The sequence below is a fragment of the Octopus bimaculoides genome, chromosome 26, assembly GCF_046866305.1.
Source record: "Octopus bimaculoides isolate indiv1 chromosome 26, ASM4686630v1, whole genome shotgun sequence".
NCBI classification, from domain to species: Eukaryota; Metazoa; Mollusca; class Cephalopoda; order Octopoda; family Octopodidae; genus Octopus; species Octopus bimaculoides.
In genome coordinates, this window is record NC_142953.1 from 17,101,915 (window position 1) to 17,129,903 (window position 27,989).

The 27,989-nt window shown below is 38.0% G+C and overlaps 1 protein-coding gene across 1 annotated transcript; it reads left to right on the plus strand.

The window, feature by feature from the left end:
• Positions 1-1,623: 1,623 nt before the first annotated feature.
• On the plus strand, positions 1,624-27,385 carry LOC106874851 (uncharacterized). The gene is made up of 6 exons (XM_014922740.3): positions 1,624-6,637; positions 17,535-17,602; positions 19,888-19,935; positions 22,100-22,230; positions 25,883-26,003; positions 27,122-27,385. Exons 1-6 carry the CDS (start codon positions 2,902-2,904, stop codon positions 27,251-27,253), a joined length of 4,236 nt encoding a protein of 1,411 aa, XP_014778226.1. The 5' UTR covers positions 1,624-2,901; the 3' UTR covers positions 27,254-27,385.
• Positions 27,386-27,989: the final 604 nt, after the last annotated feature.

A 27,989-nucleotide genomic window follows, 5' to 3' on the forward strand; every position in this document is an offset into this window, starting at 1 on the left:
AATATAGAAAGGATTGAGGTAACTCCTCCTGAAGATATAGAGTCAAAATCAAAAGAAGAGTGCCATTGTCATCTAGTGAACGGTATTTCGACATCTCGTGTATCTTCACAATGGCACTCTTCTTTTAATTTTGGCTCCATATCTTCTGGAGGAGTTACCTCAATCCTTTATATAATAATAATAATAATAATAATAATGAACTTATTGTCTATCGTGCTCAGGTGCATTACAATTCCATAGAAAATGTAGCTAAAAGTGTGCATGAACAATACTTAGAATCATGCACCGGATGTGAACAGTGAATGAGTCATTTAAGGGAAGAAAAAAAGGGGCAGGGGGAATTGGGTGTATACACACAAATACTTGCATGTGTGCACACATACACTCACAAGCATGCATGCACATATATACACACACATACTCATTTAACAGAGATGTTCCTGTTGTGGCCATCCCATCCTTTATTCAGACCTGGTGTATCTAGGATTATATTAACTAATGTGTCCTTCCTATTTTTTAATTGGTAGTTTGTTAATTAAAGAAGATTTGCTGCTATTTCTAGCAAATCAAGCAACTATATAGTGCTTTGCCATGTTGTTGTTTAGTCCTGGGTCAGTCTTGATCATGAAAACTTAAGTACAAAGCTGTTCCTGTTGTGACCACCTCATCTAGTTTACAAGAATAGTGTATTTAGGACTATATCATTCAATGCATCTTTTTTTTTTTTTTTACAATTGTGTATGTCTGATTGAAGTGAAATTTGGCTGCTATTTCTAGGAAGTCATGCAATCACACAGAGGCATTCTCATGGGCTCACACCTGCTGCTGCTGTTGCTGTTGCTACAGTGAAAGAATTGGTCAAAGAATTGGTCAAAGAATTGGTCATCTCTAGCCTCTTTGAAAAAAAAATAAATAATAGAAACAGTCCCCCCCCCTCCAACAATGATATAAAAAAAAACAAATAAAAACAAAAAACAAAAGAAGATACTGTATGTCTCTCTGCATGGCATTGTCAAGGAGTTGAAGTATCTTCAATACCACCCAACACCATCACCACCACCACCATCCACCACCACCACCACCACTGAGGCCACTACCATCACCACACACACACACACACACACACACACACACTACTAGCACCGTGCATTATCATGCACCCCACCCCTCATCTACCCACCCGGCACCACCGCTGCGACCACCAGCAACACCACCACCACCAGCAACACCACCACCACCAGCAACACCACCACCACCACCACTGTTTTAGTTCATTGTTATTACCACCACCATACCCACCGTTACAATTACACGCCCCACTAAAAAAAAAAAACCCTCACCACCACCACTACCACCCCCCCACCGGATGTTATGTTATGTGATAGTTCTTGGTGTATGTAGTTAATTCTGTTGCCAAACAGTGTGTGTGTGCATGTGCACGCTCGTGTGTGTGCGTATGTGCATGTGTGTGTGTATGAGACATGAAAGTCAGAGTGCATCATACACAGATACACAAGAGAGTGTGTGTGCGTGTAAGAGAGAGAGAGAGAGAGAGAGAGAGAGAGAGAGAGAGAGAGGGAGAGCAAGAGGGAAGGGCGCACATACAGAGAAAAAGACATAGAAAATGTGTATGCGAGCGAGAGAGAGACTGGTGACTGCTATGAGACTTTAGTTGCTGAGACCACAACGTCAAGTGGTAACAGTGTGAAACAGAAAGTTAGCGCTTGCAGTTTATCACATCTAATGCTGGCCTTCCTTGTTAGTGTCGACTGGTAACAGTTTAGTAAATCCTGGGCCGTTTTTCTGTGAGGTATTGACTAGTATTAGGTAGTTTAGTAGAACCGGTCTCCTAAGTAATGACAGTTTTCTGGGTGGTACCAACTAGTTGCTGATAGTTTAGCAAATCCAGGGCCTTTTTTGCTCGGTGTTGATAAGTAACAACTAATTTACGAAGTCCTGGTCCTTTACTGTGTGATGTAGACTAATAACTGAAAGTTTTAGCAGATTCTTTGTCATTTTTGTGAGGTGTATCATTTAGCTGAGTAAAAGTAGGCCCCTAACAGGTAGTTGTCATGTAGGGTCTGGGTCTTTCTGGATGGTATAAACAAGAGATAATATAGAAGATCTTGGGCTTTTTTTGAGAGGTGTCAGGGCTTGTATTAAGTAGTTTGGTAGGTTCCTGCGTCCTTTGTGTTAGATGGAACTGTGTGTGATAGACAACCCTCCCCCTCTCGCTCTTACTGTTTGTGTGTCTGGTTGGGTGGTCGGCATGGAGATTTGCTTTTATACTGCGATTCCAACACGTTGGGAATATCCCTTCCTAGTGTGACTATCACACCTTGCTTTGAGTCTACACTACGTCAACTTGGAGACATGTAGTAGCTGGCGATTGAAACAGAGGATTACTACTACTACTACTACTACTACTACTACTAATGGATTACTACTATTACTACTACTACTACTAATGGATTATACCACAATCACCATCACCACTACCAACAACATCAACAGTCTTTGCAACTATTATGACAAAAATACTTTAACAGCAACAATGATGATGGTAAATCCATCACAATAACAACAACAACAACAGCCACAAACAGCAGCAATAACACTGATATCACCACAACAACAGCAACAAGCTTGGCATACCACTATTACAACCTAATCTCCTCCCTGTCACCAACACCACCACCTCCACAACAACAACAACAACAACAGCAAACACAACAACAACAACAACCACAACAACTGCAATACCACTAACAGCACCAATAATAATAATAATAATAATAATAATATTACAACTACAACTAAAATAGTACCACTGTTTGAACCTCATCTACTCCCCACTTACCTCCATCATTACAGCTAACAACAACAACAACAACAACAAGTATGTTTACTGATTCTGGGACCAGATCCAACTCTAAGATGAAACAAAGTTCTGCCACGATGAATGTAATTAACATGGAATCTCTCTCTGACTGGAAGTACAGCTACATCTTCTGTTATCAGGATTCTGCTAGCAAGATGCTCATTCTGCATGCTATCGAGTCCAAGAAGCCACAACATGTTGCAACAGTCCTCCACGATGTTCTTCATCTTGTTGGTTTCCCCAATGTTGTTAGAAGTGAGAGCAGCCATGTGTTTGTGACACGAGTTCTCCAGGAAATGCGGATTTTGTGGGGCGCCTGCAGTTCAGGCCTCAATTCTACACAACAGGTCGACATGTCGAATTACTCCAGAGAAGAAGAAGAAGAAGAGGAGAATAAAGCAGAAGATGAAGATAACTGCAGCAATGATAGCATGATAAATAATGTGTATGTACTGGAAAGCCTTAAGAACTGGATGATACAGCATAACAGCAGTAACTGGAGCCTGGGTGTGAAGCTGGTTCAATTTCAAAAGAACTCTATCAATCAAAACGCTAACATGGGCTTTGTGTCTTCAGATGAACTGCTCACAGAACTCGCAAGTATTTATATGCCATTTGAGTGTCTGAAAAGTTTGAAAAGCAATGAGGAATTGAACCAAATTCTACACAGAACCCTCACGACAGGGATCGAAGATTTACTATCGCAATTAGGTGTTTCCCCTAAAAGGACTGTCTGTTGCAGATCATCAGTAACAAAACCACAGGGAAAATGTACAAACGGGCATGTTGCTGATAAAAAATTTCAATTTGAAAGAAGGGGTGTGTTGCACTCAGATTTAGGGACCTCTGCCTGCTGTAACAGAAAACCCTGTGTTACAAATGAAGTATCTTCAGTAAAAGACACTCCTGAGTCAGGACCCAATGGTTCTGTACTTTGTAGGTCCACAAAGCAGGACAGTGATACCAGTTCAGTGACAGCCGCAGTGACAAATGATTCTCCTGCACAGGATTTATCACCCAATTCCATACATTCTAATCATTCTGATTTCCACACAACCGGAATTAAATCTCAATTGGATCATTCTACAGCAAGTGGAGCACTTGAGAAGCCAAGTGCAGTAATTGTAGATGTTTCTTCTAATTGCCCAGATAGGCATCTACATCTTCATCATCACCATCATCATCATCATCTTCATCGATATTCTCGACCATCTTCTCCTCATTCCCAGCAGCGTGATCGTTTCTTCGGAGCACTTAGCAATGATGGGGAATACCAATGTGACTTTTCTCGTTGCTCTGATGAATGTGTGCAGGATCTCAGTTGCAATTCGAGATGTGTGCGGGACATCATTCGGTATATGGAGTTGCAGTTTTGCCAATCCAGTAAAAACAAAATAGCCTTGACTGCTGATAAAAAGTTGCAAAATCAATCCTTGGATGATTCAGTGAATTCTTCCCTTGATGGAAACTGTGGTCCCAGTCAAACGCTTAGCCAATCTATATCAGAAACACCAGTTCAAGTGACCATCTCTCCTACTTTAAATATGAGTAACAGTCCTGCCTGTGTTGCTGACACGTGCGACAGGACTCCGGATCAGGATTGGGTTCCTTGTGGTCAAATAGTCACTCATTCCTGTTTGGACATCAGTCAACCTTCAGTTGATAACAAAATCGATAATGAAACACCTGTTCAGACAGCATTCCATCTGCAGCAAATATCAGCTCCAACTGATGTGTTGAATGAAGATAAAAATAATTGTGTAGAGAACTTTACAGAAGATGCATTGAACCGTGAAGAGACAGCATCAAACTGTGCAGAGAATACATCGTCACAGACGTCGAGAAATAATTTTACATCACCATCGGTTAACATGGGGGAACGGTGTTTTGTTTACAGCACCAAGAGGAGTTCTGGGAAGGCTTTTCTTTCTTTAAGTCGGAGTTCAAGTTTAACTGAGATTAATACACCTATGACCTGCATATCAGTGCCCCCTTGTAGCATTCCTGAAATACAGAATCCTGTTGATTCATCCACTGTCGAAAATTCTGATAAATTCCAGGATTCGCAGTGTTTACTTAAAGTTCAGGACATTGTAAGGAAACTGGAAATATCCAATGCGAAATGTTCAGACTGTGAGGATTTTAAAAAGAACCGGGAAATTCCTGAAAGAGCTAGCAACATCGGAAATATCATAAAACAGCTGGAATCATTTGCAGGACCTCATCCAAAGTGGAGAACTTTGAGAATAATTGGTCAAAGCTGTGAGGACTTGAATAATCTTGGTAGGGACTGCGATGTGAGCAATTGTGCTTTTGATGGGCCCATCGTGTTGGGGAATACTTCGTTGTCAGACAATGAAGAAACTAAGGAAGTGGAGTTACCAAATGATTTACTTGTGGAGAAGCTGGACACTGGTCTTGTCTTAAGTATTGATGACCAGTCCTCACCTGACCACAGGTGTTTAACACGGATGGATTCTAATCAGTTGATTGTTACCACAGATAATTATGACACTGATGATGTTGGTAATGGAGATGATGATGATGATGATGATAAGCGTCATGATTATTATAAAGTTAATGACAGCAATGATGTTGATGATGATCCTGTCTGCAGTGATGGTGCTCCTGATAAAGTGAAATATGTGGATGAGAAAAAGAATATCAAAGAACGTCATTTTTCCAGCTGTTCCACTTTAAAGCTTTCTAATTCAGAAAACTTTTCCGACTCATTTTCCAATAATGACACTGGTGATAATGATGCTGATGCTGATGATGATGATGATGACAATGATGACGATGATGATGATGATGATGATGATGCTTTTACTTATACGGAGGAACTGAACCAACGCATAAACAAAGTCATATACCGTCTCAAGTCAGAATCCGATGTACCAGATTACTTGAGTGATGAAGATTTTGGTGAATGTTGCGAAGACAGCAGTATTAGTGCCATGCCTGAGAACACAATTGCTGATGAGATATCAATATCACAGGAGGCAGGTTTCCATGGAAACGGGTCGACTGACACAGACTATGTGGACCCTGTAACCCCTACCAATGCTGACCCACCTCAGTGTTTTCCAAACAAACTCCGCACTTCTCCTTCTTGCTACAATCTCAACTCCTACATCTCGACGAGTTACTCCTGTGACAGCAGCCAAGACGGTGCCTATGTCAAACATAACATCTGCGAAAGTTTCAACGAGGTTTCAAACCTAGTCCCATCTGACGGAGATCACATATCTTTAAATCACATCCACAACCCTAACTCTGTCAATTTGGGTTCCTCCTCTAACAGACTCAAACCCCCTACACAACAACAGTCCGGCCCATGCACCACAGTCATCCGCACCCCATCTTGGTATGTCCCTTCTTATGAGAACCCAAAACAAATCACAAATTCAAATGACAATCACAGTGAGATGCCCTTCCTCACAGACATTGAGCAGAGAATAAAAGAAGCCTTACAGGAACTCGAGGCTGTGGATTTCTGCCGTCACCGGACATTTGATAGTCTCTGTCCCACATCAGTATTGTTCAATGAGGGTGGTGGGGCAAAGCCGGAATGCATTTCATTTTCTCAGTGCAAGCAATGCGAATGCGATGGTGCATCACATTGTCAGAAGTGCAACTATGCATTGCCACACCAGTTGCAAGAACATTGCTACTTGTACTGTCCCTTGTGCAGTTTCTTCAACAAACGCCTTGTTGCAACTCAGGAACAATTTCATTATCAGGTTTATGAGAAAAGTAAGGAATTTTCTTTTTTCTTAATTTTGTTTACACGTTTCTCTTGTTGTTGCATTATTAAGGGGAGAAGGTATGGTGTTGCCATCTTTGTTTTCTCTCTATTTATATGTATATATTGTATGTCTGGCTCAAGCTGTTTCATTTGTTAATTTGCATCATTATCTCTACATCTTCTCACTTGGATTCCCTTTACAATGATTCTTTACCCCATGGACTTTGGATTTTGGATTGTAAGTTCAAATCATTTGAGCGCTATGAAATGTTTTTTATATTGAGCATCTCTGGATTTCATCTGTTGACTCTGTGTGTGTGTGTGTGTATATATATATATATATATATATATATATATATATATATATAAGTAAAAATTTAGATTCAGATGAATATGGTACTGAAGTTGAGGCACCAGAATTTAGCACGGTATTATCTATACAGTTTCAAAATAAGGTGATTGAAATCGAAATAAGCAACAGGATATCTAGAGGTAATGCAGTACGATCGTTATATATATAAACAATATGAGAGACCACTATGTGGATCTCTTGTATGCTAAAAATAGACGTCAAACTGTCTTACCACTAAATCTGTGTTCTCAACTTAGTATCACACTAGATGTTTACGAGCTACACAAATGAAAAGAAATAAACATAGCACTTAATTCCATACCTCAAGGTTTCGACATGAACAATTCAATAATTGTCTGTGTGTCCTCAGTGAAATTGGTGCTGACAACAATGGAACTGGATACCACCCGTCTCTGTGAAATGATATGAATGTATAGAGTTAGCATACAAGGGATTCATATAGTGGTCTCTCATATTGTTTATGTTTAAATAGAATTCACGGTCCTCAGACATTTTTAAGTATGCTGACCACTGGTTGAAATTGATATTATTTAATGATATCAATTTCTACTCTTTTCTATCTATATATATATATTTATTTAAATAGAAGTTAAAATAGCCTCATTAAAGGATAAAAATATCCAACAAATTACTGGTTTATTGCCTATGTTTTTTTGTGAATAGTAATATTCATAAAATAATAGGTTTTAAGTATAAATCTTGGTTTATAAGTATTCAAATTAAAATCCAGGAAATGTGGCATTAATATAATTCATTAACTGCAAAAATTCAGCATATTTTCTGTTAAATTTTTGCAGTTAATAAATTATATTAATGCCACATCTCAGCATGGCCGCAGCTCTGAGCTGAAACTTTGAAATGAAAACTTTGAAATGAAATATATGACAAGAAATAATTTTTGCCTCTTTTTATGGAGACAAAAGGGTTTATGAGACTGCTAAAAAGAAGTGCTCAAATTTAATTGAGACAGAGATAAAAAAAACATTGATTAGAGAACAAACATCAAATTTGAGTCAACGACTTTATATAATGCCACGCTTTCATACATTTGATCATATATAAATATTACCATGGCCTTTATCATATAAAGAATACATATATAAAAAAAGCACAGAAGGTAAAAAATATATAATGCAAATAAAAATACAAATATATAGAACGGCCTATCTAGAAGGTATATATAATTGACTAAAAGTTCTAAAGTGTGTCATTTGACTAAAAATCTAAATAAAATAAAATATCAATTGACTAAAAAATTTTTTTTGTTCTTCCTCCCCTCATAAAAGTATGCCAAAAAAGTTCATTTCATAAAAACCAAGGTAGGTTGGAGTCCAGGAGTGTAAGAGAGTTCCACTCGAACCACAGCAGAGAACTCCTGAAATGGCCATAGATGTGTTTGGCTTGATTTGGTGGAACTCTCTTGTGGAACTCAGGGAAAGGATTAAGTTGATTAGATCAACCCCAGTGCTCAACTGGTACTTATTTTATCAACCCTGAAAGAATGAAAGGTGAAGTTGACCCCGGCGAAATTTGAACTTAGAACGTAAAATGGGATGGAATACCACCAAGTATTTTGCCTGGCTTGCTAACGATCCTGCCAGCTTGCTGCCCTGGATTTGGTTGTAATATTATGACCAAGTCTGGTGGTGAACTGGCAGAATCATTAGAACTCTGGGCAAAATGTTTAGTGGTGTTTCGTTTGACTTTATGTTCTGAGTTCATATTCTGCTGAAGTTGACTTTGATTGTCATCCTTTTGTGGTCAGAAAAATAAGTACCACTTGAACACTGGGGGGTGATTACTTTGACCTAGTCCTTCTCCCCAAATTGCTGGCCTTGTGCCAACATTTGAAGCCATTATTGTTATTCTTATCAAAGTAGTGAACTTGAGTTGATGTAATCGACTTACTCCACTCCTAAACATTGCTGGCCCTGTGCCAAAATGTTAAGATCAAGTGACTACAAAGAAGCTCCTTCAGTGAATTAAGTGGTCCCTATTTTAATGACAGTAAGGAGTTTGTTGTGGGGAAATTTAATTGTCATATTAAGGTCAAGTGGCTGCAGTGAAACTTCCTCACTACCTCTACTGTTAATAGTAACCCTGATGTAGTACCAGGCAGTGGTTCTCATGGCTTCTGATCTTAACTGATTGGAAGTGTTATCATGTACATTGTTTTGTCTTGGTATAAAAGATGGGCTACAGCAAATATTCTGCTCAATACCACAGATTTACTTGTCAGTTGTTTGACCGTAACCAGCTGAGCATGTCCCTTGGTGGCTGACGATACGTGCATCTCTGATCATGAGCAGAAGTAGTGGGAGAGCATCATAGTCATGTGTTGAGAGGAATTCTTTGGGGTTTGGATAATTCACCTTTGGAAACATGGGTGTTTTGTACAACATACTTAAATAACCCTTATTCAGGGACCTTTTGAGTGGGGTGGGCTACTCGATCTGAAGTAAATGCTAACTGGGCTCCACCTGCAAGGTCATGCACTGTTTATCTTGATATGAGATCACCATCTTGCGCACATATGGTTGTGATGATGCATGTGCCTGGTGGACCCTTATCAGACGGGTAGTCATGATGGGTACACTGGACTTCGTATATTTTACCCCAGTGTCACTTTGATGGCATGCACTGCTCTCTCACTCAATAATAATAATAATAATAATAATAATAATAATCCTTTTTTTATTGGCCACAAGGGCTGAAATTTGTGGGGAGGGAGGGACTAGTCGATTACATCAACCCCAGCGTTTTGCTGATACTTCATTTACCAACCCCAAAAGGCTGAAAGCAAAGCCGACCTTGGTGGAATTTGAACTCAGAATGAAGCGATGGGCAAAATACCGCTAAGCATTCTGTCCAGGACGCTAATGATTCTGCCAGCTTGCTGCCTTAATAGTAGTAGTAGTAGTAGTAGTAGTAGTAGTTGCTGCTGCTGCTGCTGCTGCTGCTGCCTGTGTTGTTGTTGTGTGAGCTGCTTCAGATACTGATAGAGATATCAATGTGTTTTCAAACTTCACTTTCATTGAATGTTTGAATGTAGTACATAAATGATTACCTCATGTATAATGAGTTAATTACCTCCACATGATATATCACCTCACTTATAAAGAGTAAATTATCTCCATGTTATTTTAAATTATATCCATTAGTGTATATACTATTAACCACCCTCCATGTAATAAATCTACTAGGGTACAATTAATTACCTTCATACAACATATCTATTTGTATATCACTAATTACCCTCCATGTGATAATATATGGCTATATTGATATATAGTTAATTGCTTTTATGTAAATATGTGAATTAGTAGAGGATGTGAGAGATATTTGGGACTGTATTTGGGAATTTAGCTCTTTAGTATTCAGATTAATTTCTGTCAAGTGCATTGCTTATTTATTCACATTGTTTTGAATTAATCATGATTTCAAGGGTATGATTGTGGGAGGCCAGATCTGGCTGGTCTGAACATAGGATGGGTAGAATATTTGGGCTGGATATGGCCAGGTTAACCCTTTAGCATTCAGAATACTTTGTCAAATGTGATGCTTATTTATTTACATTGTTTTGAATTAATCAAGCAATATCTCATAGTTTCGAGATTTCAATGACTGATACAGTTTACTTTTAGAATGACAGTGTTGGGTAGGTGTGAAAGGCTGAATCTGACTTGTTTGAATGTGAAAACAAGTAAAACAATTGGGCTTGATGTGTGTGTGTTGGTACACCGTCGCTTACAACGTCAAGGGTTCCAGTTGATCCGATCAACGGAACAGCCTGAAATTAATGTGCAAGTGGCTGAGCACTCCACAGACACGTGTACCCTTAACGTACTTCTCGGGGATATTCAGCGTGACACAGTGTGACAAGGCTGGCCCTTTGAATTATAGGCACAACAGAAACAGGAAGTAAGAGTGAGAGAAAGTTGTAGTGGAAGAGTACAGCAGGGTTCGCCACCATCCCCTGCCGGAGCCTCGTGGAGCTTGAGGTGTTTTCGCTCAATAAACACTCACAACACCCGGTCCGGGAATCGAAACCGCAATCCTATGACCGCGAGTCTGCTGCCCTAAACCCTGGGCCATTGCGCCTGATATGACCAGTTTAATTGCTAAAGGGTTGATAAAACAACTCTAAACTCATAAAAAAACAAATGTATTTTATTAAAAAATCGTGCACATGTCAATAAGCTTTCTTATATAACTATTCTATGAATCCACCTTTGGCTTTCATAACTTCTTCAGTGCAAGACTAGAATCCTTGACATACCTGCACTAAATTGTCCCTATTCATTTTGATCATCACCTGGACATTGACAGGCTTCAGTGAAGCTATGGCATTGTGAGCATGTTGATTTGTCTCCCTTTCATGAATGCTCCAGACATTCAGTTGTCCTGAGATTCAACCCTTTAGCAATTAAACTGGCCATATCCAGCCCAAATATTCTACCTGTTTTATGTTCAAAATGGCCAGATCCAGCCTCTCACACCTAGCCTACAATGTCTTTCTAAAAATAAACTGTTGCATCATCAAAATCTTGCAGCTACAAGATAATGCATGATCAATTCCAAACAATACGACCACATAAACATCATATTTGACAGAGGAATCTCAATGTTAAAGGTTTAAATTTGTTTAGAAGGCACAAATGTGATGTTATATTGTTGCAAAGATTGTCTGACATCTATTCTTGGGTTATGTTGGCCCTGTGAGAAGGTTCATGTCCTTCTATTGTGTACTTCATCCATCTGGGATTTAATAACTCTCTCCAGCAGCATTTATTTCTTAAGATCCTGTGGAAAAATGTGAGAAAATTTGGGGACATCAGAAGGTTCTTTACATAACCATCTATCATTTCTCTTGTTTGTAAGGGTTTTTAACCTTGTTAAGTGACTGCTTAATATAGATCCAACAGTTTTCCTGCATCTTTCCAGGCATGAAGTGGCCTCTTCTCAGTACATACTTGAGTGTCGAACATTCTCATGTTCCACCATTCTGATGGCCCACTCAGACACCTTAGGTTCTTTGGCAATGGCCCTCATTGATTTTCCAGGATAATCATTGATAAGGTTCTGAACCCTTTAGATGAACTGCAGTGTCCTTATTGTGTCTGAACATTTTGGAATGTTTCTTTTCTCTCTCTTCGATACATTTAAAACATTCCCATCGGAGGCTTTTAATTCTGCCTGAACTTTGTGCACAAAAGATTCTGCCACATTTAGAACATTGGCAATTTCTAAATCACTGCGTTCCTCACATATGTCAACAATCACTGGATGGCTTTTCATTTCTTGTTTTAGCATTTTATAATTCCATGGGGTGGGGTGTGTGGGGCATCTGAAGGAAACGAAAACTTTTTAATTGGTTTGAAATGAGTTATATTCTGATAATCAAGAGTTATCAAATACCCATGGCACCTGTATTTAGTACCTCCATGTGACATCCATTAGTATATAGTTAAATTCCTACCTTACATCTAGCATTCTCAAACTCTGTGTGTGAGTGTGTGTGTGCCAGTCAGTTTTTCTGTCTGTCTGTTTGTCCCTGTTTGCCTATTTGTCAGAAGGTGACATTCATAATCGCTTTTTGTCTTATAAAGTCACTTATAAAATACTTATGTAAAATACTTGTAATGTGTGGCGATGGGGTGGTGGTGGTGATAGGTAGTGATGTTGGGGATGGTGGTGGTGGTACCCTAGAAGTGTTGGTGATCATAGTAATACTGTTGTGGTACTGGTGATAGTAGTGGTGATGGTGATAGTGGTAGTCAAATAGTGGTGGGGTGGTAGTGGTGCTTGTTTTGGTGATGGCGGTACCATTAGAAGCATTGATGATTGTGGTAACACTGCTGTGGTACTGGTGATAGTGGTGGTGTTGGTGGTAGTGAATGTGATAGTATTATAGAAGTGTTGGTGTTAGTGGTGATACTGGTGGTAGTAGTGGTGGTAGTAGTGGTGGTAGTGGTGTGTTGGTGAATGTGACGGTACTATAGAAATGTTGGTGGTGATACTGTTGTCATACTGGTGGTAGTAGTGGTGGTACTGTAGTGGTGAAGGTGGTAGTGGTAGTGGCCATGGTACAGTACTGGTAATAGTAACATTGTGCTGATGATGCTGGTAATTAAAATACGTGAAGTGTTTGATTATTTACCTCTTTTTTTTTTGGTTGTTTGCTGTATGACTTAGTCAGAAGGTGAAGGTCATTGCCATGGCAACTACAGGAAGTGATGAGCTTATCCTCACCCCCCTCCCTCCGATGCCTGACCTCTCTGTTTATACAACAAACTGAACATCACTGAAGGCATCGCTTATAAGGCTTGGGTTGGTCTGAGCCTATGGTAAAAAAAAAATCACTTGTCCCTAGTGCTGCTGTTTCATGAGATTGAACCTGAAGCTATGCATTTAGGAAATGAACCTCTTAATCCCACAGTCGACACGAGACCTGCTTTCTATGTTGACTGTTGTTATCTCTATATCTTCCTCTCTGACCCAATCTTAAGGTTGCAAATGGCAATTAAAGAAATTTTGATGAACAGAAACAAAATAAACGATTGACTCTGACTCTTTAACCAACAAATTAAGCAAACGATTGATTCGTTAGTTGATTAGATATTTAACCAATTGACTAATAATAAAGGAGGGGAATTGAACCTGTGCATGTGTTGTTGTTATTTGTGCAACGAAGGTAGCGAGCTGACAGAATTGTTAGCACACTGGGCGAAATGCTTAGCGGTGGCATTTCGTCTGTCTTCACGTTCTGAGTTCAAATTCTGCCGAGGTCGGCTTTACTTTTTATCTTTTCAGGGTCGATAAACATTGACTAGTCCCGTCATTGGGGTCGATGTAATTGACTATTCCCCTCCCCACAAATTCGAGGCCTTGTGCCTCTAGTAGAAAGGATTATTTGTGTAACGAAGGCAGCGAGCTGGAAGAATTGTCAACACAGAATTGTCAGCACGCTGGGCGAAATGCTTAGCCGTATTTTGTCTGCTGTTACATTCTGAGTTCAAATTCCGCCGAGGTCGACTTTGCCTTTCATCCTTTCGGGGTCGATAAATTAAGTACCAGATGAGTACTGGGGTTGATGTAATCGACTTAATCCCTTTGTCTGTCCTTGTTTGTCCCCTCTATGTTTAGCCCCTTGTGGACAATAAAGAAATAAGAATTGTCAGCACACTGGGTGAACTGCTAAGCAGCATTTCTGAGTTCAAATTCCACCAGGGTCGACTTTGCCTTTCGTCCTTTCGGGGTTGATAAAACAACTTGAGTACTGGGGTCAATATAGTCAACTATTCCTCTCCCCTAAACTTTCAGGCCCTGTGCCTATAGCAGAACGGATCATTATTCATGAAATGATTCTCCCTAGACACAGCAAAATGTGTGTGTGTGTGTGTGTGTGTGTGTGTGTGTGCATAGAGTATGCTACAGCCATGACATACAAGAATATATTTTTACACTTGTATCATTTTCAGAGGAAGCTTAAACAGAAATGTTGAATGTTAAATCAACAGTGGGACAGAGAGAGAGAGAGGGAGGGAGAGAGAGAGGGAGAGAGAGGAAGCCGTACAGAGATAACATCTATCTGCCTGTCTCTCCCTGTTTCTGTCTCCCAGCCCCCCCTCTTAGCTGCTATATCTATCATGCAGGCCCTTATTTACATACAAAACATGTTAATCTGTCAGTCAGGAAATACACATTATTAAAACATAATGATAATGAAGCACTAACGAGGGCTGGTTTGTGCGGCTAGCGTATGTGAATACATACGTATGTACGTGTGTGTGCGCGTTTGTGTGTGTGTGTGTGTGTGTGTGTGTGTGTGTGTGTGTGTGTGTGTGTTGTAATTTGTGAGTGCATTGCGTCTATTTGTCTTATAATGGTAACTACAGTGTTTGTGTTTGTTTGTGTGTGTGTTTTCTGTGTAGTGCTTATAAGAGAGGAAGTGTCTGTGAGTTTCTGTGGTGGGTTTGTGTTTTTATATGTAATTATTTGTATGTTCGTATGTATGTATGTATGTATATATGTACATGTGTGGTGTGTGTGTGTGTGTGTGTGTGTAAATATTACACATTGCAGCCTCATTAAAACTCAAGTAGTGAGTACATTTTAATGAAAGACTCCTACTGACCAACATAACATAATACACTGGCTACAAGTGTTGGTCACACTAAATATACACTTACTCACACACCCACACACATATATGTAAGTATATGCACACACTTGACACATTCATTGACTCATATACACACATCACATAATTTACACATTGCATTATACACACACCGCTAATAAAATATATACACAGATCATACTTTATATACTTGTAACATTCCATATAGCAGAATGTGTGTGTGTGTGTATGTGTATGTATATATATATATATATATATATATATATATATATATATATAATCATCGTTTAACAAACGTTTTCTATGCTGGTATGGGTTGAATGGTTCGACTGAGAAGCCAGGAGGCTGCACCAGGCTCCAGTCTGATCTGGCAGAGTTTCTACAGCTGGATGCCCTTCCTAACAGCAACCACTCTGAGAGTGTAGTGGGTGCTTTTTTTATGTGCCACTGGCACAGGGGCCAGAGGGGGCTGGCATCGACCATGATCAGATGGTGCTTTTTATGTACTACCATATATATATATATATACACATGTCCAACCCATGCTAGCATGGAAAGCGGACGTTAAACGATGATGATGATGATGATGATGATATATATATATTATATTTATTCAGATGAAAAAGTTATTTCATCTTCTAAGGGAACTGTTCCCTGGGTTTCCAATTTCTGTTGTATGTTTTTTTAATGATTTTCGTATATCCATTTGAATGTATTATAGCCAAACTGTCATTATAAAAAGATAATTCATTAAACGATGTTTAATGCATTACATCAAATAAAGTGAACTGAAGCAGATTTTGTTAATTACGGATTTATTAATGTTGTTAATTACGGATTTATTAATGTTGTTAATTTATGTTGTTAATTATGGATTTATTAATTCCTTATCCAATACTTCCAGACAACTGTTTCTGTCAAAAAGTGAACAATATCATGCAAATAATAAAAAAATAAAATACAAATATGTATATTATTATTCTCCTGTAATTTCTTTTTGAACGTTATCAGTGGAATGTAATTAAACTTAAAGGACATTTAAAATCAATACCAGGGGTTTTTGTCTTAGCTACCATGACGCAAAAGAAGTAGTTCTATTCACAGTTCTGCACTAAGGCTTTATAAACAAACTAAAATGATAACTCTTGTATTTCCACAATGTCCTTTGGTTTACTCTTAGCTCCCTCCCTACTATAAGTAAATAAAAAATCTCTATCCTTTATCCCCAGCTTAGTGGTCAAAAAGAAATGCATGTCTATTTACGTATAGATAACACCAAATGAGGATCTACATCTTATTTCAATGTCAGATTTAAATTTATTAACTGTCATCTGTCATAACGCATATACATGTTATCTCTATTTTATAGTTTGTAAACAAGGAAATGAAAATATGTATAGTTTATTCTGTTCCTTATATGTAATAATTAATAATCAATACTATTATAAAAATTAACAGTAAACATCTAAAATAATTTATAGTTTATATATATAATTATACTATATACATACATATTGTACCATATACACATAACTATTGTAACACACTTTGCATTGTATATATATATGCACATTACTCTATAGTGTTGTTGTTTTCATGTCTGCCCACTACACTATTTGGGTTTTGGTGTGCCCTGGTCAGTTGGTGATCCTTTGACCCTGGATAAATTTCTATCCATCCCTCCATATTTTCCACCCTCTATTCCCAGAAAGAATAGTAGGTGGAGACCCATTACATTTCAGCATACACCATACTATACTACAGACCCTAACACTATACTCGTTACCATACCACATGGGACACATATCACACTTCCCATCTCGCCTGGACCAGTGCAACTCTTCCAGGCCAGATGTCCAGATCAAGTGATGCAGCATGAATGTCTGGCTTGGGTTTAGCCACATTGACCTTTTGCAAGCTGAAATATCTCATCTGCACACACATCATGACTATAGATGATAGCAGTAATTCATTAACCGAACTTGTTGATACTGGTCATTGCTGGTTTGTTGTCTGTTCATCCAGTCAGCATTTAGTGGTATTTGTAATTGATTCAGCAAGATATCTTTGTAGTAATAGTTCACATCCACCATGTTGCATCCCATGATTTCAACATATACTGGCTTGGGTGGTTACATGCTTATTTACCCATAGCCAGGACCCTGACGTTGCGTCAGAGTTAACCTTGGAACAATAGTGGCTAAGAAGTGATTCCACACTGCTTGAAACCCTGGAATTTCCTAACCAGGGTCCCACTACCAGATGCAGTTTAAGGTCATGCCCAGGACATCACACTCTGCTACAGGTCAAACCATGCTAGGCAACACACTACAGCACATATAGTACCCCACTACAAGTACCCTAACTAACTGTCACTTTCTATTTCCAGGGACCATCCTCCGTGGTAAATCTTTCTATGCTATCGAGACCAAACCTTATTGTGAATCTTGTTATGTTGTGAGTACCACTTATTCCTCTACTGCTATGTTTCACCATCACCATTTTCTCACTGCTCTACCATTTTCCTGTTGTTGCTTTTAAGACACAGCATATGCTGAGGTGCATATATATATATATATATATATATATATATATATATATATATATATATATATATATATATATATATATATATATGTTGATGTTCACCAGTTTTCATCTTTGCTATGATACTGGACTTTAGTCATTTGGACTGTACCCAAACATGGTACCAATCAACTGTCCTGGTACAATCTGTTATCATCATCGTTTAACATCTACTTTCCATGCTAGCATGGGTTGGAAAATTTGACTGAGGACTGGCGAACCAGATGGCTGCACCAGGCTCCAATCTGATCTGGCGGAGTTTCTACAACTGGATGCCCTTCCTAACGTCAACCACTCAGAGAGTGTAGTGGGTGCTTTTACATGCCACTGACACAAGGGCTAGTCAGGTGGTACTGGCAACGGCCACACTCAAATGGTGTTTTTTACATGCCACCTGCACAGGAGCCAGTCCAGCGGCACTGGCAATGACTTCGCTCGAATGCTTTATCACGTGCCGGCGGCATAAGTGCCAGTAAGGCAACACTGATAATGATCACGCTCAAATGGCTGTATATATATCATGTTGTGCCATCCGGTTTCACCAGTCCTCAGTCAAATCGTCCAACCCATGCTAGCATGGAAGGCGGACGTTAAACGACGATGATGATGATGATGATGAAATATAGCCTATTAGACTGCAGATAGGTACCACAAGGAGATATAATCTACTTAGCTGTATGTAAATATCACATAAAAGTACAGTCCACCTACCTGTAAAAAGGTACCATGTGATTGTACAGTATACATAGTTTGTGTGTGTGTGTGTGTGTGTGTATGAGGTCTGATCAATAAGTATCTGGACTGTTGCCATAGTAATGAGGCTAAAGCACGCAGAATGAAGCTGCTTGGCACAAATTGACCTTGAACTCTGCTGTGCATGTGCACTAAGTTTTTAACATACTAGCTCACTCTTGCTTGGAAGGAAGGTGTGTGGCATGGGATCATCACATTGACCATGACAGAGAAAGTTGTCATCGTGATACCTGCTCAGGGGCCTACGTGAAGTTGCAGAAAGTGTATGGAGAGGAGTGTATGAGTTGCATACAAGTGTACGAGTGGTTCAGACGTTTCCAAGATGGCTAAAAAAATGTTGATATTGACGAACATTCTGGGAGTCCTGTAACCAGCAGAACTGAGAAAAACATCACAGAAGTGCATGCAGCTGTGAGGGGAAATCATCGAATCACCATCCATGAGTTATCAGAGGATGTGCAGATTAGTTACGGTTCAATTCAGTTCAACATTACTCCAGAAGATTTGGGTATGAAACGCACGTCTGCCAAGCTTGTGCCAAAACTGCTTTCAGCTGACCAAAAGGACACTTGGGTTTCAGTGGCACAAGATCTCCTTGATTGTGTTGAGAATGATGAAATCTTTTTGAAAACTTTGTGTAGGCCCATGAGCAGGTATGACCAAGCCTTTTGGCAAAATTTGATGCAAATTTTTTGCTCAACTTTCTCTGTCATGGTCAATGCAATGATCACACACTACACACCTTCCTTCCAAGCACTTCTGTAAACAGTGGAAATGAGCTAAAACATTAAAATTTAGTGCATATGCACAGCAAAGCTCAAGGTCAATCTGTGCCAAGTGGCTTCATTCTCCATCCTTTAGCTTTGCTACTATAGCAGCAGTCCAGATACTCAGTGATCAGATCTCCCCCCACCCCCACACACATCAGAAGAATTAAGATAAATCTTAATTTTCCACTACATATGTTCTGTGTATCATAACCAGTAACACTGCTAAGTACAGTTGTTGATTAACCACTGCACTGGAAACTGACTGGATGATGGTAACCTATGTGCAGTTCTAACTCATACAGTAGAAGACATCAGACATCTAACTGTATCCACAAGATGTGCATAATGCAACTATGTAACCCTGTTTGAATTAACTTATGACCAAAGACATTCAGTCATGAATATTTTATGGGTGTCTGGGACTAATTTTATCTAATGTATGTATTCTGTAATATGGCAAAGTGTGATTTGAGAGGGGATTTGGCTACTATTTTCAGCTGGTTGTATGACCATTTAGAAGTCCTCTTATTGACTTAAGTTCCCTGTTATTATTATTGTTGTTGTTACTACTTCTGGTTTACCTCTCAGTAATAATGTCCTTAATATGTTCTCTCTCTCTTTCTCTCTCTACAGAACACCCTTGAAAAATGTTCAGTTTGTTCAAAACCTGTTATTGATCGGGTAAGTAGAGTTATTGGTCTCATTGTTGTGCTGATATTGTGATGTAGAGACAAGTCAGGCAGGTTGTCTCTGCACATCTTGCAGGTGCCGCCGATATACAAAGTTCCTAGTCTTAACATTAAAAGCATGAAACTAGGTATTAGTATTTTTGGGTCGATAACTGATGAAGTATTAGGGTTGTCGTGTCTGTCCTACATGTACATTTTGTAGTATATATATATATATAGTCTATATATAGCTAATTGATTGATTAATTAATTTAATCAATTAATTTTACCCTTTTATTATTAATTATATATATATATATATATATATATATATATATATATATATATATGTATGTATATATAAGGATTTACTTTTCGTAATGAGATAAAAAAACCAAGGCTGTGTATAATATAGAACATTTATAAATAGAAGGTCTTACAGCTGTTTCCAGGATATTTATTATATCCCTTTAACGGAGACGGTGTGAGAGGATGGTTAAGCAATAGTTAGTTTAGATAAGATAGGAAATAGAGAGTAAATGTAGGGATATTGTATTTGTAAATCCATTGTTTAGGCAGAATGGTATACATATAAGATTCCAATATATACATATGATGGACTCTCCCATCGTTAGACGATGTATCAGAGTTCAACTATTTCTTACCGAACAACCACACAGATGATTTGTTTATAGTGATCAAATGTTTGTGTAGACATAAGCTCACTCCCTCCATCAAATTGACATTACCTGTACAGGTGCACCATGTTCCACATGTCAGATGATGAAATGATCGCAGAGCAACGTGAAATGAAGTGAACAGTGAACAGGTCACCCTAACCAGTGAACAGGTCACGGTTTCAAAACAACGAAAATATTTTGACGCAAATTAGATTTAAATGTTGAAGTGAATCTAACGGCTTTTGTGTGTTTTTAATTGGCTTATAAACATCTTCCACACTGCAATTGTTTTTGTTTCAGTACCTGATCTCAGATCAAGTTACTTGGTATGCAAGTACATCTCTGAGAGTAACGGTTTTTTTGTTATATTTCTGCTGCTTTTAAATAAAGTATATATATATATATATATATATATATATATATATATATATATATATATATATATATATCTAAGTTTGTTTATGAGAATAGTTTTTCAATATGCATTTAAAAGGTCCTGTATAATAATGCTGGGTACAGCCTGATGATAGCAACTGGCAGTAGCAATTTTTGGGGTTGCATCAAGCTGTGCTGATAATGTAGGATAAATATAGTAATAATAATAATCCGTGGATTATTTATAAATATTTCTATGCATTGCTACGCGCATTTCCACAAATCACATGTTTCTTATGATCATAGTCTGTATTCCTGGTATGACTATTGTACAGTCCTTAGTATCCATGGACATCAGGTGGATCATGGTTCATGTGTACATTTCTTCAGGCGATATGGCATTAACATTAGAAGCAGTGGATGTATAACGGAGGGTTGCTTATCAATTTTGACCAAGGGAACGGTTGATTGGGGTATGTGGGTAGTTCTGTGTGTATTTGGTGGGGAGGAGTAGAAGATGATGGAAAGAGACAAAGGAATGGTAGTTATAAAGGAGAGGGAGGTGTGTGTGGTAATGTTAGATTTGTTTTGATATTTGAGCATGCAGGTGGCAGGATGGGTAGTGTAGTTCAATCCTGGATTAAGTTTTTCATTGAATAAATTTTTTTTATTGAACTTTGTTGTATTTTTAATTAATTTTTCTTTTTCTTTTTTCTCTTTCCTCCTCCTCCTCCCAAACACACTCTTACTCCAACCCTTCCTCCCTCTACTTCTCTTTTCCCTCTGATTCTTTTCCTCCATTCTCTTCTCTCTCTCTCTTTCTCCTTTAACTCCTCTTCCATCTCTCTCTCTAACTCTTTCTCCTTCTCCTCTCATTTAACCCCTCCTCCACCCCTCTCTTATAAACTCTTCCTCCACCCATTTCTCCTATAATTTCTCCCCTCCCCTCCCCTCTCTTGCTTTCTCTTTCCACTTTTTTTTATCTCCAATTCTTTTCCTATCTCCTGCCACCACTCTCCCTCCCTCCTTCTCTCTGCCAATTACTTCCCTCCTTCCTTCATTCCTCTCTCTCTCCCACCACCACTCAACCCACCAATATGATCACTATGGCACTGCTACCAGTTGTTGAGAGCTACGGGCAAACCCTACCATCCTTCCTGTTTCACATGTGTGGTCTGTGGTAAAAGTCTTGATGGTGTGCCTTTTACAGTCGATGCTACCAACCAAATTCATTGTATTGATGACTTCCATAAGTAAGTCACAGCTTTTATCTTCTACTCTTCCTCTCACTCACACACACACACACACACACACAAATTCATCTCCTTATATAATAATAAGCATAGTGTTTTTATATATTTGTATATATATATATATATATATCATCATCATCATCATCATCGTCGTTTGACGTCTGGGTTGGACGATTTGACTGGGGACTGGTGGACCAGATGGCTACACCAGGCTCCAATCTGATTTGGCAGAGTTTCTACAGCTGGATGCCCTTCCTAACGCCAACCACTCTGAGAGTGTAGTGGATGCTTTTTATGTGCCACCAGCATGAGGGCCAGTCCGGCAGTACTGGCAACAACCACGATCAAATGGTGTATTTTACGTATCACCTGCACAGGAGCCAGTCCGGCAGTACTGGCAACAGCCACGCTCAAATGGTGTATTTTACGTGCCACCTGCACAGGAGTCAGTCCAATATATATAATAAAAGAATATATGCATATATACATACATGTATGTACATACCTACATCTACCTGTATATATAGATGCATATCTGGGTACAGGACGTTGCAAACAAAACGTAGACAAATTGATAAACAGAGTACAGAAAACACACAGGCCACATAGAGAACATTTCCTTCATCTGCTACCACCATTCTAACACTGGCATTTCAAAGAGTTAGGGCAAATATATATATATATATATATTTGTCCAGAATCCCGTTGGATGCGGAGGAAAGAAAATAGTAATTCAGTGAAGGAAAAGTAGTGAGAGTAATAGCCCTGACTGAGTGGGAGTGAGAGAAAGTAATAGCAATGAGAGAAAGGAAGGGGTGATAGATGAATAAGGAAGGAAGAGCTGAGAAAAAAAATCAGCGTTTCAACTCTGTGTGAGCATATGTGTGTATGTGTGTGTGTGTGTACAAGGGAAGTATGTGAATATTTGTATGTGTGATTATTATGGACCTTATTTATATATAAAATACTTCAGTTAGCTGTCGTTATTGATGGCATGTGATCAGCTAGTGTGTAATATATTGTAATTGAGGGTATAAAATATGGATGGACGTACTAGATGCACTCCAATTCCAGCTGTACATAGTCAGGAGAAAAAAATTTTAGTGCATTAAAGCATGTAATGCAGACCCCTAACTTAGCAGATAGGATCTGGGGGTGATTATTTTGAGACATTTTTGGAGGAAATAATGCATTCCTTATGTGCCATCAAATACAGTATATGTATAGATATATCTGTGTGCGTTTGTATGTGTGCATATGATGGACTTTTCCATTGAAGACAAATTATGAACGTTCAGCTTTTGACAAATGACTTGCACGAATGATTTGTTTATAGTGATCAAATTTTCGTGCCACATATTGGCTCACTCCCTCCATCACATCAACGTCGTCTGAACAGGTGCACGGTGTGCCGTGCATCAGGTGTCGAAGTGATTGCAAGAGCATTGTGAGATGGGGTGTTTTGCTCCAGAACACAATGTGCCACCTGGTCTACGAATTGGAGCCATGATTTCCTGATTACGACCACAACACCTCATGCACACACGCACACACATTGTGTTTACATACATACTTTCATACATATGTACAATGTATATGAGTGTGTGTCTGCATGTATACCTGTATATTATGTATATGGATGAATGTATGTATATATTCACAAGATGTATGTTAGTATATTTGAAAAAATGAATAGAAATGACTTTTCTGATAATTTTTTTCTCTTAAAAAATTAACTGATTTATAAATATTTATAAATATTAAAGTGGAAAAATTATCAAGACGAGCCATTTCTATTCATGCTTTCAAATACATAGTACTCTACCAAGGACTTTCTATTTTTATCTATCTCTCTCTCTATAAATATTTGGCCGAGTGGTTAACGCAATTATATATATATGTTTGAGTGTGTGTGTATGTATATATGTATGTATGTCTGTGTGTATATATGTATGTGTGTGTGTATATATGTATGTATATGTGTATGTATATTTGTATGTATATATGTATGTATGTATATATGTGTGTGTGTGTCTATATATGTATATATATGTATGTATATATTATGTATATATTATATATATGTGTGTGTGTCTGTATATATATGTATATATATATATATATGTGTATATATATATGTGTCTGTATATATGTATATGTGTATATGTATATGTGTATATATGTATATATGTTTTTATATATGTGCATATATATGTGTGTATCATCATCATCATCATCATCGTTTAACGTCCGCTTTCCATGCTAGCATGTATATATATGTATATGTGTATATATATATATGTATATGTGTATATATGTATATATATACACATATGAAGAGGCCAGGATGATGCAAGCAGGGCTCAAGAGATATTTAAGGAAAAATGTAAAGACTGAGAAGGTGAATGACAAGGACCTTTTTGTGTGCACAGTCTGTGACAGACCATGTCTGTCCTTGGCTGGCCTCAAATCTCACCTGCGAACCCATGGAAAACAAACCTCACCCAGCTATTCTGATTATATGTCTGTGCACACGTTTGAATGTGGTGTGTGCCAGAGGGTTTGCAAATCCAATGGGGGTCTTAAAAGACATGTTAGGATCCACAATGAGCAGAACTTACTTGCAGGTATTGGTAGTGCAAATCAGAGGTGCAATCTGTGTGGGTGTTTTTTCAAAACACTGTCTGGTTTAAAAAGCCACATCAGACGCCATGAAAGGGCTAAGGTGTAGGTGCAGGAGGTGGTCAAACTCTGTTTAAGGAGTAGACAACCACCATATGTGTGTGTATATATTTATATATATATGTGTATATATTTATATATATATATGTGTATATATTTATATATATGTGTGTATATATGTATATATATATGTGTGTGTATATATATATATATATATATATATATATATATATATATGTATGTATGTGTATATGTATGTATGTGTATATGTATATATGTGTGTATATATATATATGTGTGTGTATATATATATATATATATATATGTATGTATCATCATCGTTTAACGTCCGCTTTCCATGCTAGCATGGGTTGGACGATTTGACTGAGGACTGCTGAACCAGATGGCTGCACCAGGCTCCAATCTGATCTGGCAGAGTTTCTACAGTTGGATGCCCTTCCTAACATCAACCACTCAGAGAGTGTAGTGGGTGCTTTTATGTGCCACTGGCACAAGGGGCAGTAAGGTGGTACTGGCAAAGGCCACGCTCAAAATGGTGTTTTTTATGTGCCACCTGCACAGGAGCCAGTCCAGCAGCACTGGCAACGACTTCGCTCAAATGTTTTTTCACGTGCCATATGTATATATGTGTATATATGTATATATAAATGTATATATGTGTGTGTGTGTGTGTGTGTGTGTGTGTGTATATATGTGTATATATGTATACATATATATAAAACAGTTTAACTAGGTGTTAAACAACCATCTTAAATATCTGAAGAATTTACTGTTTTTTTAAAATCTAAATCAATAACAATGTTATGAACTATATATATATATATATATATATATATATATATATAATAGATATAATGTAATTATCTACTTATTTATGTGTCTATCTGTATCACACACACACACACACACACATATATATGTAATATTACTGTTGTTATATTTTCAATAGAAAATTTGCCCCTCGCTGTTGTGTGTGTCAACTGCCGATTATGCCCGACCCTGGCAAGGAGGAGACAGTGCGTGTGGTAGCTATGGACAGAAGCTTCCATGTGCACTGCTACTGCTGTGAGGTAAGTTTCCATAACATTTCATTCTCATCTTTGTGACCTCTTACTAAAATACCGAAGTCTAACCAAATTATTATTTTCTCCTGGGTATGATTTTAAACTGCATCTGGTAGTGGGACCCTACTTTCACAATTCCAGGGTGTGTGGAACTATCTCCTAGCCTTTGTTGTTTCCTGGTCTAGAGAGTAGTAGCACCTGTTAGGACAGCTGTGTTTTAATTAACATGTCATGGAATTGCTTCCAAAAGAAGGTCCCCTAGAGATATTCTTATTGGACCCAGGGCAGATGATACCCTTCAGCCCTTTAGCTGCTCATCTAAGAGAAGGTAACTCCATACAGATCTTACATCCTGATAACCACTAGGATCATGGCACTTGGGTGGTGGATGTTAAGCATGGGGGGGTGTGGTTAACAAGTTTACCGTACAACCTCGAGGTTCTGAGTTTGATCTGCCCCACACAGAATCTAGGGTTGCCTTCTGGGGTTGACCAGTGCCTTTGTCAGTGAGATTAAGGGGATTGAACCTGCAAGGATAGCCATTAGAAAGTATGATTACCTATTCTTGTGTCATTGACCTAATGTGTCATTTGGTTTAACATTGAGTGAGAGAGAGATTTGTAATGGAAACCCTACAGAAGGTCTTAGGTCACTTTATGTTGAGGAGCCACAGGTCAAGGATAAAAGTAAGTGACCATGGTCTGTATTACACAAAAGTATGAGGGTATTATATCCACTACCAGTATTACATAAGGGTATTACAACCACAGCCTGTATTACATAAAGGTATAAATGTATTACATAAGGGTATTTCAGCCACTACCTGTATATGATAAGGGTATTGCTGTCACTACCTGTATTACATAAGCGTATAAATGTATTACAGTCTCTACCTGTATTACATAAGGATATTTCAGCCACTACCCGTATATGATAAGGGTATAAGAGTCGATGGGGACCTAGAAAATATTTAAGTGTTTTGGGTGTATGACAATAATAAAATGCAGTGGTTTAGAGAAACTAATCAACAAGTCTTTAATTAAAATTAAAATAATGTTAAAATTTAAACCTAATCAACAATATTAATCTATTTTTTGTCTCTTTTTTTTCTTCATTGTTTCAAGGATTGTGGAATGCTGTTATCATCAGAAGCTGAAGGACGAGGCTGCTACCCTCTCGATGATCACATACTCTGTAAAATCTGCAATGCGAAGCGTATTCAGGCACTCACCACCAAAATGACTACAGAACTGTAAACGTCACCAAGGGGAATGTTATGACATGTTCCTGGGTCAGAGACTCTGGCTTTTCTCTCTCTGACAGATCCACATGTTCCTGTTTTCACAGATTCATATAATACTCCTGTCTCATAGAGCTACACACATATATAAGTGTGTGTGAGTATATATATATATGTATGTAGGCACACATACACATTCTCCTATTTGACAGATTCATTCATATACTCCAATCTAATATATATATATATTTATTATTTATTATACTTATACAAGAAGAAGGGTGGCTGACTTCAAAGTTTTGACTTGCGATGCTTCATTTGACTTTGGAATTTCCGTTTACTAGCCTTTGGCTACCAGACCAAAACTTCAAAGTCACTGCCACTTCTCTTGTAAAAGGATAATAAATATGTACTCTTCCCAAAAGTATTGAGTAATTCTTCAGTATGATGTCTAATTGTTTTTATTATAACTCAATATAAAAACAAACCTTAATTTATATATATATATATATATATATATATATATATATATATATATATATATATATATATATATACACACACACACACACACACACACACTCCTGTTTGTCAGATTCATATACTCCTGTCTGATATATATATATATATATATATATATATATATATATATATATATAAGTATATATTTACTGCTATACAGATTGTTCATCTCTCTTATGCACACACTTCATACTTTACTCTGATGTCTCAGTATCCAACCCCACCCCCTC

What these genes read in the sequence shown, in the direction of transcription:
- LOC106874851 (XM_014922740.3), top strand. Translation starts at nt 2,902, where the DNA reads ATGTTTACTGATTCTGGGACCAGATCCAACTCTAAGATGAAACAAAGT. An exon ending in TTATCAGGTTTATGAGAAAA is followed by an intron (nt 6,638 to 17,534) that starts GTAAGGAATTTT and finishes TTCTATTTCCAG; the next exon opens with GGACCATCCTCCGTGGTAAA. An exon ending in TGTATTGATGACTTCCATAA is followed by an intron (nt 22,231 to 25,882) that starts GTAAGTCACAGC and finishes TATTTTCAATAG; the next exon opens with AAAATTTGCCCCTCGCTGTT.